The 13,526-nt window shown below is 51.7% G+C and overlaps 4 protein-coding genes across 4 annotated transcripts; 2 read left to right on the top strand and 2 right to left on the bottom strand.

Moving 5' to 3' along the window:
• Positions 1–171: 171 nt before the first annotated feature.
• Positions 172–1,818, top strand: AYO21_09339 (hypothetical protein; the record flags this gene model as incomplete). The annotated part of the gene is made up of 1 exon (XM_022659275.1): positions 172–1,818. The coding sequence occupies one exon, from the start codon at positions 172–174 to the stop codon at positions 1,816–1,818; it is 1,647 nt and encodes a 548-aa protein (XP_022508398.1).
• A 1,284-nt stretch (positions 1,819–3,102) lies between these two features.
• On the bottom strand, positions 3,103–4,499 carry AYO21_09340 (hypothetical protein; the record flags this gene model as incomplete). The annotated part of the gene is made up of 3 exons (XM_022659276.1): positions 3,103–3,308; positions 3,365–3,934; positions 3,995–4,499. 3 exons carry the CDS (start codon positions 4,497–4,499, stop codon positions 3,103–3,105), a joined length of 1,281 nt encoding a protein of 426 aa, XP_022508399.1.
• A 2,148-nt stretch (positions 4,500–6,647) lies between these two features.
• On the top strand, positions 6,648–7,925 carry AYO21_09341 (hypothetical protein; the record flags this gene model as incomplete). The annotated part of the gene is made up of 1 exon (XM_022659277.1): positions 6,648–7,925. The coding sequence occupies one exon, from the start codon at positions 6,648–6,650 to the stop codon at positions 7,923–7,925; it is 1,278 nt and encodes a 425-aa protein (XP_022508400.1).
• A 4,628-nt stretch (positions 7,926–12,553) lies between these two features.
• Positions 12,554–13,153, bottom strand: AYO21_09342 (hypothetical protein; the record flags this gene model as incomplete). The annotated part of the gene is made up of 3 exons (XM_022659278.1): positions 12,554–12,745; positions 12,881–13,004; positions 13,116–13,153. The coding sequence occupies 3 exons, from the start codon at positions 13,151–13,153 to the stop codon at positions 12,554–12,556; spliced, it is 354 nt and encodes a 117-aa protein (XP_022508401.1).
• Positions 13,154–13,526: the final 373 nt, after the last annotated feature.

The following is a 13,526-nucleotide window of genomic DNA, read 5'->3' on the forward strand; positions in this document are numbered from 1 at the left end:
GCTTGAAGTGTGTCACGTCTTCCAACCTCGTCGAATTAAATTCTGCCGAAGTTTAGCCACTGAGTTGCGCCTTGCCCGCTGCCCGCCTCTTTTTTATTCAACAGGCAGGAAACCTTGCAGAGATCACACTTTGCACTCTTTCCACGACAAATCAAGGCTCAAGACACGACTATGAGCGACGTCCAACAGGCTTACAAGCGGAAGCGATCCCAATCCCCTCCACCCTGGCGGCGGGGTGATGACAGCAGACAGTATCGAGAACGAGATGCTCCAAGAGGAGGGCGAAACCATGGCCAGCCTCAGCGATGGTCCCACAAGGACCAAATGAGAATCAATCAGATGCAGGAAGATGAGCGCATGAGAGAGTGGGTTGCGCAAGAGGATGATTTCGTTCTCAAGCAGGCTAAGAAGAAGGCAGACATCCGAGTCAAGGAAGGGCGAGCGAAACCCATCGACTGGTTGGCAGTAACCCTCCGTGTGGTCGACCCTACCCGCAATCCGTTGGATGATGAGGTTGAGGAGAAAGATCTGGACTTTGTGGACCCGGACAGCGTCTTTGACGGACTCTCTGAAAGCCAACTTTCCGAGCTGCGCCGAGATATTGAGACATACATGAATCTGGAGAAAAACAGGAAGAATAGGGACTATTGGCAGACCATGCAAATCATCTGCAAGGACAGGCAGAAGAAGCTACGTGCGTCAGGTCCAGAAGGAAGAGCAATGAGCTCCGTGGCGTCCGACATAGACAAGCTTTTGGGTCCCAAGTCATACGAGCAGCTGGAGGTATTGGAGGGACAAATAAGAACCAAGCTGGACTCGGACGAACCTATAGATACCGACTACTGGCAGCAGCTCTTGGATAGCTTGCTTGTTTGGAAGGCAAAGGCAAAGCTCAAAAGAGTTTGTCAGGACGTTCTCGAGTCGCGCTTGAAGAACCTGAAGCAGGAGAACGAGCAGAAAGCACGCTTGGTCCAGCAACAACTTCAGAATGCTGGAGTTGAGCCCACAGTCTCTCCCCAACATTCGAAGGAGGTTGATCCAGACCCGCTATTGGAGATTCCGACAAAGGACAAAGGCCTGGAAATCCAGGACGAGAAGACGTTTCTTCAAAATGTGGCAGCAAGCAGGAGGAAAATCGTTCATATGGGCTACGTTCCAGCTCCCAAAGCTGGTGCCAGCACGGCCTCGACGATCCCGACTTCACTTCAGCCTCGACCAGCGGCGCAACCATCCAAAACCGTGGATCCCACCAGTCGATTTGACCGCTCGACAGAAGATGTATCCTCAACAACAAAAGCCCTCTTTGACCGCGAAGTCGCCAGAGGCGTCAACGAGAACGAGGAGATTTTTGCCGGCGAGGAAGAGACGTCGTCCGAATCCAAGCCGCTCTGGATGCAGGAGTACGGGGGCAAATATCGGCCGCGCAAACCGAAGTACTTCAACCGGGTCCAGATGGGGTACGAATGGAACAAGTACAACCAAACCCACTACGATCACGACAACCCTCCACCTAAAGTCGTCCAGGGTTACAAATTCCACATCTTCTATCCCGATCTGATCGATCCTACAAAAGCCCCCACGTATAAGATCATCCGAGAAGGAGGTCGAAGGAAGGGCCAAACCATGGCACCTGCGGGCGAAGAAGATACCTGTATCATCCGGTTTATGAGTGGGCCGCCTTACGAGGATATTGCGTTTAGAATTGTGGACCGAGACTGGGATTATAGCTCCAAGCACGACCGAGGATTCAAGAGCACGTTCGAAAAGGGTGTATTAACGCTGCATTTCACCTTTAAGCGGGTGGTGTATCGAAAGTGAGGAGACGTGGTGGCGCGTCAGCAGACAGAAAGAGGTTTACGCAGATTGCTAGCACATTGTTTGCTTTGGACCGAGCTGAAGGAGCTGACAGAGCTGACGAGGCTGAAGACTGTCGGTATGCCTTATGTGAGGGGCCTTGTACTGCGTGTCATGAAGAGTCACGTTGGTCGGATTCTATCGACCTGGCCCCCCCCCATTGATGTGACGAGAATACGCAGCGAGTTTTTTAACGAAGTGATCAATCAAGCAAAGGGTTCACGATTGCCTGCCTGACCCATTGATGACCAACACAACAATACACGTCCTCCGAGATCTGTCAGATCTGTCATACTGAATGCTGTGTTTTCTACTGCCTATGACCTAGTTTCTAGTCTCTAGTCTCTCCGTCTATCCATCCCTCCTATCCCTCCTCGGCCTATCTATCTACTCGTACCTCTCGAGGAAAAGGAGGGGAGAGAGGATGGGTGGCCCAACAGAGTAGTGTGAGTGGTGAGAGGTGCGAAATGAGAAATGAGAGAAAGCGAGACGCCGGCCGGCATCCCACGGAATTCAGATAGTGATGGGTGATTACCACCAGTACTTTGCGATTCCGACATGCAAGAGGCGTGTCTGTCTCTGTATCTCGCATGCCCCCTCATTATTCACTCTCTACCTCCTCTACCTGAAAACCTGTTCTCACGACCCTTGGTACCCTTGGTACTGCAGCAAGGTAGGTGACTGGTGCGCCACCGCACTACCAACCAACCAACCATGCAGTGTCGATCCGTCGATCCCATGACGTCGAGTAATTGCAGCACCAAGTACCTACTACCAAGTACAAAGAATCAAGTATCCAGTGTCAAGGTTCTAACAGTTGAACCGGTGAGCGGGACGATAGTGTCTCGCGTGGTGCCTCACTACCATGAAATAAATCTACAGAAGGAGACAGTAGGTGGATGGATAACTGGACCTGCTCAAGAAAACGTAACACAATTGGGATAGAAAAAGGTGTTTGGTCTCATTATGTCTAGGGTCTTTTTGCCAAACAATCCCCCAAAGAATGAATGCCACGCTCGACGTCAACTCTTCTCCCTCAAAAACTCCCGCTGTGTAGTGTGGCTCAAATGCTAAGAGGGATATCCAATGCAACAACGCTTCAACGAGAAACCAGTCGTCCACAAAATAAAGGATTTTGAAGTACATGGCCGCCATTTTTGAGGCCAGACTCATCAGACCATATGCGTTCACCATTCCATTAAATATAGTCAATAGAAATAGTAGTACAGATGCATCTGAGGAGCAATATCATGGCTCTGGATCCGGAGCCTGCTCTTTTGTCGTCTCGCGGTCCGAGTCCGTGGGCTCGAGTTTCTTTTCGTCGTGATGCTTGTCGCCGGGCTCGATGCCACAGTCTTCCTCCCAGGTCACGGTTTCTTTGTGCATGTCTCGTCGAACCCATGGAATGGTGATGCCCACCCAGATGGCCACCCAGACGAAGGGGACACCCCAGCCTAAAGCCCACATCAGTTACGTCCTTCCTTGACCATGTTCTTGGGACAGAACTTACCAATACCATAACCCACGTCCTTGGGTACGGGGTGGATGCACACCACCACGATGCACCCAATCGACATCAAAAGTCCCGGAATGGACCAGAACAGAGACTGGACCAAGATCATCCTCCGGAACCGTGGACTTGCTCTATACCGCGCAGCCAAGGCTTCGCGGAAAGGCCTGCCGGCGTTGGCGTTAACCGCGACGACATCCTCGATCAGGTAGTATGCTCCAGGGTACACAGCGGCGCCCTTCTCGGTAGAGCTGATCCGGAAAGGCGCCTTGGTGTGCGTAAGGTTGAACATGGTAAGGATGAATACACAGCCTGTGATGCAAAAGAGGAGCGCTGGGGCGGGCAACGAAAGAACCCGTAACCAAACAATGTGAGGCGCACTGCCGACAATGAGCAGCGCAGTCACGACGGTGATAGTCAGGACAGAAATCCAGTTGGTGATGTCGAAGGCCCATCGATTCGAGGTCCCCAGAGGTCGAAAGAAGTTCTCCTTCTTAAACAACCGCCAGGTCCTGACTGCGAACTCGACGTATGTAGGCCCACCCCAGATAGTGGCCACGACTGCGAAAACTATCGAGCTTGTGTTAGCCAGAGCTTCACAAAGGTTCCTGCAGAGAATCCGGGACTTACTTATCCAACCCTCAACGTGTCCCGCGAATTTCATGGTATAGAATAAGACAATAGGAATGATACAGGCGTCCACAATGATTGTAAATATCGTCAAGAACAGTTTCCATCGCCGCCACCCGTGTCTCCAGGTAAATGGTAGTTGTGGCAGAAGCGTGGGATGTTGAGTATAGTAGTCTTGTAGTGTACTCGCTCGCCTTCGGAATTCTCGCTTGGTCGCAGCACGACTGTCATAGTATGCGTCTCTTTCAGGCTCTGCTTTGCGCTCTTTTCTTGCTTGTTCTCGGCTCTTTCTTCGCTCCGTGGCAGACATAGTACTGAGCCCAGTATCAACGGCTCTCAGACCCGGTGTCGGAGTCTCTTCTCGCTCGAGTTCAGGCCTATCGGTTCCAAAGTGAACACCGCGTGCTTCTCGCAGAGGAGAGGTGGGAATCGCTCCATCATGTGACGCCTGTCGACTGGCGTCTACTTGAAAACTGGCACGACTGCCCCGAACAACTTCCGGCATGGCGGCGAATTATTCTTTGGACAGAATAGAGAGGTTCGGAGGGAGACAGAGAAGAGAAGGTGATTCACAAATAATGCCGGTGGGAAGGAAGGTAATGGTGTATGTTTGGCTCTTCCCCGGCGAGAAGAAGCAGAGGCTTAGGAAGGTCGCGGAAAGAGATTGAATGCTTCCGTCATTCAGCGTAAGTGAGTGGAGAGGTGGTATGTAAGGGTACTGCCACCGACGGGCTTAGTACTCAGACCAAGAAACGCACTTGAGTGATTGAGACAATGTAGTGTATCTAATTGGCATTTCCCTGAACTGGATTTCGTTCTGGGCATCACGGCTTGTGACGGCACGAGATGGGCAGTTGGAGAGGACCGAGTACAGTAAGCAAAGTCAGCTCGCGTTGACTGACGTCGACTGGCCTGGCTGGCCCCTCTTGGCGGATGAAGTCCCTAGTAGATTGGTTGGGAGGTTGCAATCAGCTGGGTGGCCCGGAAGAAAGGCTCCCGGGCATCGTGGCCTCAAGCAACGGTTGCGGCCATAAGGCCAAACATAAAAAGTGCATTGCCTGACTCTTCGGGCTTAGTGCTTGACAGTACAATCTACGGCAGACCATTCAGCACTCATATGTACCTCGTATAAGTGCCTGCAAATCTCTCCTCCGTTCTCATTCAGATTCCATTGCCTTGAAGAACAAATGCCCCCTCTTTCCACGGATTTATGACTCCTCAATAACTACCGCCAGACACTAGCAAATATATACATGTGGAGGCACCAGCAGTAGGCATCTGGGTGACTTTTGAACGCACCCGTGACTCTGGCATCACTGGGTTGTGTCTTTTGAAAGTACTTTCTGTCAGACAGTGCCTTCACCACCTTTTCTCTCATACCCCAGATAATTGTCAGGACACCGACCTTGTTTATGTCGTTGGTGCCGCAACTCAGTCAGTCCAATTATCATCAGTGCCTAGACACGGAGAACTGTCCTCCCACCACAGTATACCTTCATATTAGAAGCTGACAAGCCAGGAAAATTTTGACCTGAGTGAGGGAGACTTAAGCCTTCTGCCTAATTTCTGTACGGCAAACCTTTGGCTCCAGTCCTCCTCCGGGTACGTGGTTTTATTCTGGAACTTCTAGAACAGAAAACACTTTCATACCCACGAGGAGGTGAAGCAGACATCCTTCATGCATCGACTACAGACATGATCAAGATTGGACATGAGAGCTATAAGCCTGAATATCCAGCGAGATGGGGTCTAACCTATCGATCAACTATCCCATCTCGCAGTTCCTTACCACGAAACCCATGGATCCTACTGTCTGGCAGCCTTGCCCCTAGACCAATCTTAGCCGTCAAATCTGCAATTACGTTGGCCGATCAGCCGACCCTAGATCTTGCAGCCCTTCTTCGACGCACCGGCATGGCTTGTTAATCGCCAACCCCCCCCCCCCCCCCCTGTGTCTTCCCAGGAGCAAAGGGCAAAGGGAAAATACACAAAGTCAAATTTTGCTGGTGCAGGACGAGAGGGTGGATCAATGCAGGTTGGCATTTGAGGCCCAACCAGATGCACTCTTCCGAACATGACAGCCCGTTGAGCCACAACCTAGTTGCACAAAGAGCTCCGCAAGCTATGCCAGATCTGATTGGCTAGGGGAATCTTCAGCATCCCGGATTCCCTTTGGACAGATGTGATACAGTACTTTACTGTACTAGCATGCAGCTGGTGCTGCCAGGCGTCTTCACTTACAGCAGAAAGGATATGAAGGTCAGTCCAGGAACCCTCTTGTTTGCGTTCCGGAGCCCGTTCTTTCCACCCCTTCCATCCCTGCCTGTTTGCATGGTTTCCACCCCCCTCCCTTTCAAGCATGTACCGTCATATGCACCTCTGGATCGCTTGTCTGTTCTAAATAATACTATTCCAACCCTTTACCTTCTTTGTTTTGGCTTTGAAGCCTTAAAGCACCGCCCTTTCTTCCTGTTTGTCGCGATCTTGAAGTGAATACATTCAAGCTATCATTGTTCCTCCACTCTTCCCTGCTCTGGAAAATACTCAGGTCGGCACGTCCCTCATGACCGATCGATAAGTCCTTGTGAAGAAGTTTCTGCTATTGGTCGATCAACTCAGATCTCTCAATCGATCAATGTGCAGAGTGGTCAAGATGGGAGCTCCAATCCCAACACATCATCACGAAGTATACGAAGTATACGGCAATGCTGGAGATTTTGAGCCTTCACACATGATGACCACCAGAACATTTGACGAGCGACATATACAGCCATCCTCTTCAGAACCCTCTCATTTGCCAATGTACGCAAGCCAGCAGCAGGCGGAAGTCCACCCATTGCTCAAGCTGGAGGATCTGGACGAGACCGTCTACGAGAACCTGCATGTACACCATGAGGACGTCTTCCCTACAAGTACCCAACTACAGCTTTGCGATCTCGAACTTGAACCGACCTGGGCACCTCGTCAGCTATATCCGCAGTTTGTTGACAACACTGTCGTACACACCCACGATTTCAGCGCGCTCCCTCTGCTACCATACAACTCGGATTCAGTGTCGCTCACGACATACCCATACTTCGAAGAGCAGAGTGCGTGGCCTTCATCACCGGAATACGGCCAGTGCCGATCATTCACCGCAACGGAGGAAGACGAAGAGGCAGGTGATGACAAGCCGTACGCCAGACTCATCTACGAAGCTCTGATGCAGGCGCCGGGTCATAGGATGATGCTCCGAGAGATCTACGAATGGTTTCGCCACAATACCACCAAACCTCGAGAGTCTGGATCAAATGGTTGGCAGAATAGCATTCGGCACAATCTCTCGATGAATAAGGTTAGCGAAACACATTCTGATGACCACGCGCACCGCCGACTAACTCTGACACAGGCATTTGAAAACGACAGGGACAGCGCCAGGGGGAACTCAAGGAAAGCAACTAGCGTCTGGATCCTGACCGCTGAAGCGATCGAGAACGGAGTGCAATCCACGACCAGGTATCGCAAGACTGGAGCTGGCAAAAAGCCACTGGGGAGTCGCACACCAGCCATTCAACGTCAAAGAGCGGGAGCGAAAGGGGGGCGAGCAGCGCGACATGCAGCCAAAAGGAAGTATCAAGAGCCAGGTGCTCTGACTGACTCGACGGCAACCCCAAGCCCATCGACCGCCTCATATTCCGATTGCACCGACTACCAAAGCTTTGACTTCCACGATCCTCGATCCACTGTGAGAAGTTGGCCAATGACCCCTGTGGAGCCGAATCTGGCAGCCGAAGAAGCGAATTTGCTCCGATGTCTGTCCCCACAAGACACCTTGGGTTTCAGGGCACAGCACATTGGCAACGGAGAAGAGAACATGCACCTGCAGAATGCTCTCTTGCAATCGATGCGGGATCAACAGCTGGAAGAACTGGTCAGATTCCATGCGGACTGAGTCTGCAGCTGAAAGCCCTCTTTTTTCCCGGGGTTGTACTCATATCATTGGTTACCACTAAATGACTTGCACGAACAAACTTCAGCAGAGCCTGTGATGGATTGTCCGGTCCCCAGGGGGGGTGGCATCAAGGCAAGGGCAGTGTGGGCCGCACAGCTGTACTCGTTGCGGTTTACGGGGTTGGTCAAGACAGGGCGGTGATGCCGTCAAGGAATGACGGTCGACCTGACTATACTCACATCCCACGCCACGAGATTTTTGTGGAGCTCTGCATAGGAGAATTGTTGCCACCTGGACGGACACACCTACGAGACCTGAGTTTTTACGATTTGTACTATACCCCCCTTTCTAGCAAGAAGACAAATAATGCATTGGATGACAGATAACGAGCTGCAAGAATCAAGGAGAGACGAGCGCCGGGGGGTTGGGAGGGTTGAGGGTAAGCGTCTCTTGGCGAGGCGAGCGGGCGCCACCTGCGGGTCTAGATTTTCCCAACCTGCATTGTCATTTCAGCTCAGAATTCAGAATCCCAGATTCTCCAGCGTCTCCTCTTGCTTGTTCGAGCGTCGGATCGGCGTCACGGAAACCTTTTTTCGTCCTATGAAATGTCCTTGGTGCCCTGGTCCATGTGTTTGAGCTGCTCAGTCTCGCTACCACATGCCCACATGGCGTCAGGATTCTCCTCTCCCCGTGCCCTCGACCCGAGCCCACGCTTCCTTCCCCGGTATGGGCTGTGCCGTGCGCAGGCTAAAGTTCGTATTGGCCCCCCCCTCAGAAGTCTTGATCCTTCCGGTTCACTTCAGCAACACAACTCCCATCGACGAATATAGGCGGTCGGCGGGAAAAACATAGCACACATAGACAGCGCAGCGGAGGATTTAGGTGTAATTGATATTACGACTGCAAGGAGGAGGGGGACGCCCGTTGAGGGTGCCCATTGACAACCCGGGGATGACAACCCAAGACGTGTCAAACAAATGCCAGGCCAAAGATCCAATAACTCTTGACACTAATGCAGCAGACTGTGATGAGCGGACAAATACCCCCGGTCTTTCCCCTCCCCCTTGATCGATCTTTCAACTTCCTGGCTGTTGATTTTCCGGTGGCGTCACGATACGGGCCAGCCTAGAGCAACACGAGTTAGTGCATCTGCCGGAACAAAGGACAGACACCAAGCCAAAGCCACCTCCTCGTTATCAACTCCGCGTGCGAACCTGCAAGACTTCTCCTCCTCGCTTCCCGCATTGGCTCAATCCTACTCCGTTCAGCCCATCCCCGGCACTACTTGAACACAAGTCTTCGAAGCTCGTCATCTAAAGCAACGGATCCGATCGGGGCTGCCAAAAGATCGTGCTGTCAAGATGCCACTTGTTGCCACCTTGTCTTGGTTGGTTTCGACTCGATGTCCTAATCGCCCTGAGAAGATTACTCCCGATCTCAGCTCCACAAAGCGGAATAATAGTGTTGGCTCCCTTGCATCGGTCCTTGCCTCAAGTGACTACCAAGACAAGTCCCATGCGGCAGAACGTGCCTCGAAATCTCGGTTTTGAGTTTGTGGAGGCGGAATATCCAATCCACTTGGCCAGGATAGGCTGGTGGATGGTGTGATCGAGCTGGGGCATCTGCGATTATCTGCGGCAGCATGCGATCGATCTCGTCACGAAATTCCCTTTGCCATCCCGCTCCCGCCTGGGCTGGAAATATAGCCCGACGTAACAAATTTCTCAATGCGGGTAAGCCTCGCTGAAAGAACTGGGCTGTTGGTTTTGGACATTGAGAGTTTCGACGCTTCTTCCTGTGCCAACCCGGGGGGGCTGAGAGACATGTCTTCGAGCCATTAGGAGTTCCAGCCCCATCTATTGCCGGGTAAGAGCCGATGTCGACGCACTTCTGCGAGGCGAACAAGGGCCAATCCCTGAACAAAAAAACTTTGCCTCTACCAAAGAAGAGCATTGGACGGACAAAAGTAGAAGACAACCCCTGGCTAGGATTTCCATCCTAATTCAGGTGCTCGCTCGATTCTCAACAAGGTCCAACATCTGCCACGGCTGAAGCTTCCGGGTTGTTGAAACTATGAGTCTCTTCAGAGACACAGTCTCGCAGAACGGTCCACGCCATCTCCAACCCACGCTGGTGACAAATCTTGGATGGGCAAGTCCTCATGGGCCAGACACCGTTCTGTGGTCGAACCTTGAATCTTTTTGTCCACTTTTGGCGGTGACTGTACCATGCAATACCCACCAGATTCACTCCCTGGTTAGTATCGATTGAATCTGATAGATTCAACGAGGCAAAACAGCTTCTTTTTCCCGTCAACCCGTCATGCACGGTTCCGAGTATCCCTGCCCCAGTCAATTGTTCAGAACGTGCTTGACATATGCTGAGCAACGTATGACAATACAACCTGGGATTGACCAGATCAAGACAACCACAGAAGCATCCAGGGCAAGCCTTGGAGGGTTTCGCCTTGCACTGTACCACAACATCAAACGACAACCTCGCACTGTCGGTGCACACCAGGTTCCCCAGCCAGGTTTTCCGACTAATTGACATTCGATGCGATCACTCTATTACTCTCAATGGTTGAGCCACTAGGTCTACGCCATTCCCCTCCAATCCATTGGCCGAGCACATCTGTCAGGGTATCGAAGATGGTTCTTTCCTCGAGGTTACTAGTGCCCGTTATACCTCATGATAAATGGTGTGACCAGCTCTGTCACCAGCAGAAGCTGGTCTCACAGGTATCCCACCGCCCAATTAAGCTGACTAGGGAATGTCACAACACTTCTGGCGCCCCACGGACATCCTCGACACCATGATGGCAGCCACTGGTTTTGGAAAGACAACGCTCGCGCTTTTTCATCGACATGGATGGTGACATGGATCACAAGGTGGGATGAAGCCCTGCCACCTCTTCCCTCTCCCTCATCTCGAGAGGTCGAATCTCGAATCTCGATATCATCCCCATCACTATTGAGACCCGGAAACCCAACAGAATGTTTTGAAGTTTGCGTTTCGGTCGCGACCGCCAGAGAGTTGTGACTGAAAATCTTCTGTGGTACAGATGTGTCTGTATCACCATAGCCCTCGGCCCACCAACCCCAGCTTTTTTTCTCCCCTGAGCATTTCTCTATTCTAGACGCAGAGGGGATGCGCAGTCCTCTGAATGTGACCCTCACATTCCCATGAACGCCGTGCCTGGCCTCGGATGCTGCCTCCGAGCCGACACAGGATCTTTTCAATATTCTCATGCCTTGTGCCTCTCTGCAAGTGATGTGCCTGCCAGGTGGTAACTACACGATAATGAGGTAGGACAAATGTGGCTCCCATTGCCAGACCAACTTGTTGGTGGATCGTCGAGTGGCTCGTCTGCATGGCAGCCGGCAGATATGACAGATTTGACAGCGGCAATGTGTTACCTTCCCACTCAAGAGCGCGATCTGATGGCGGTCCCTTCTTTGAGTCCCTGGAGGGTTGTTGAGTCTAGGCAATCAAGCATTTCTCACAGGAGGAATTACGGATTGTCTTATAACTGTCGTTCAACCATTATCTACCTGTTGGACAAGTGCTTTGTAAAGAACTGAAGATGTGAAAGCGCAGGAGAAATCGGCAGCGGAGATTTTGCCTTGATTCCGTTCTCGTAAAAGCGTTGTGAGCCGTTGCGCGGTGTTACTACGAACCTCAACCAAAAAGAATATCTTTGCATGCGAAGATTGATGCGCATGGAACAGGTGGTCTCTCACCCATCGCGCCGCTTGGGGCCAGATCGTGGCTGGTAGCACTATTCCGCATCTGAAGTGGACGAGACTGCAGGCACAATTGGGCTGTTCCAGGGTGAGTATGCGACGGACGACTGAATCCTACTATACTGACACTTTGCGAGAAGGTGGAATTGTGACCGTATGCAGAACATGTTCATGTCACGTACTGCTGGAAGTGTTACACCGGCTCTCACGATAGTCCACTCAGGACAATTCCAGCCCTGTTTCTCTTTCCTGAGTGATGCTGTCATCCAGATGTTCTGCGGAAACGATAATACCTTGTCACAATGGCCCTGTCCTGGAGAGCCAGGTTGACGGCGCCCAAATATTGCGATGCCGATCTCACCGACCTCTATGTCTTACGAGGACGAGCAACCACAGACTAAACTTCGGCGACTTCACTTCTAGGATGTTGTCGTGATACCCGAACAAGGCGGACGCAGGGAAGCAGGAGGATGGAGGAGAGGAATGGTGCACACATGCCATAGAACTCTGCAATGACATGAGAACTGTCTGGGCTCTTCAAGGGAACAAATCACGCCACCTATTCTACTGGTACTCCGATCGAGATATTTCCTAGAGTTGAAACCACCTCGTAGTGACATTTGACCACTCGAATCGTGAAACTTGTTGTCTTTCAAGATGCTTCTCTTCCACCTGCCCGAAGCCTAGGTGACACAAGTGCAGCACCATCATCGTGCACATATTGGAATATTTTCCATTGCCATTGCCATTTTTTTGCTCTCCGACCATCGCCGTTGACCGCATGTAAGTTTCGGTCACAAGCAAGACGCCCCATGTCTCATCAAAAGAATTTGGTGACAGTCATCTTCCCACCTCCCAGCTACACCCTTGGGAAATCCTGCTCTATTTCTTCCCCGTCTTCTTCTCCTGCGTCTCCTTCAGCACCTTCTTGACAATCTTCTGCTCCTCGATCAGGAACGCGCGGACAATCCGGTCCCGTACGCAGTTGCCGCATCTTGAGCCTCCATATGCACGCTGTACGGTCTTTTGTGGTCTGCTGGTGGTGGCGTACTCTTTGGGTCGCAGGGCGGGAATCTATAGAACCAACACGTGGCTTTTTGTTAGAAACGAGGTCTTCAAATGAATCTGTGCGTAGATTGAAAGATTGGTTTATGGGGGTGGGTGTAGATGTGCTGGTCTCTCTCCTCCTTTCAGCGGCTCATCACTTACACCTGGTAGTTTGACGCCGCAGTCACCGCATTTCGGGGCTGTGCCGCGCTTCTTGATGTGAAGAAGACGAAGTTTTCCGCCGGGGGTCTTGATGACTCGGACGTTGTTGGACGAGGTGTTGTATCTGTTAGGTTTTGCGGGTTGTTGTCAGCTATTGAACATCGTGCCCATTTCATTTCCTCCATAGTTTTGCGATGGTCTTGGTCTTCCGCAGAGTTGACAGGGATATACGTACGGGTTCCGGCGACGGTACTGAAGTCTGACGCCTGCCATTGCGACGGTGTTTGATAGGCAATGGGATGTGTTGAAGGCGAGGAAATCGTTGCGTGTCGTGAATCTGCGGTTGACTTGACGAGAACCGCTTCTGCGAAAATCCGTGTGCGAAGTTTCTCTGCCGATGATCCTCCGGCTTGGCGCCAAGTCCTAATTCTGGTTCTGGCTCTTCCCCAGTCACGTGTGCGGGCGAAACTGACCTTGACAAGTCAAGTTTTCTTTGCGATTTGATAGCGAACGCCCGCTTCGCAGGTCAACAATTGTCGCACTCAGTTCATCCACTAAGGCCTCCAGCTGGTGGATGATAGATCTGAGTATCTACGAGCAGATAAGTTCGCCCCCGAGGCCGAAGGAGAGGGCAGAACACGTGTCG

This window comes from Fonsecaea monophora, assembly GCF_001642475.1.
Source record: "Fonsecaea monophora strain CBS 269.37 chromosome Unknown Scaff91, whole genome shotgun sequence".
NCBI classification, from domain to species: Eukaryota; Fungi; Ascomycota; class Eurotiomycetes; order Chaetothyriales; family Herpotrichiellaceae; genus Fonsecaea; species Fonsecaea monophora.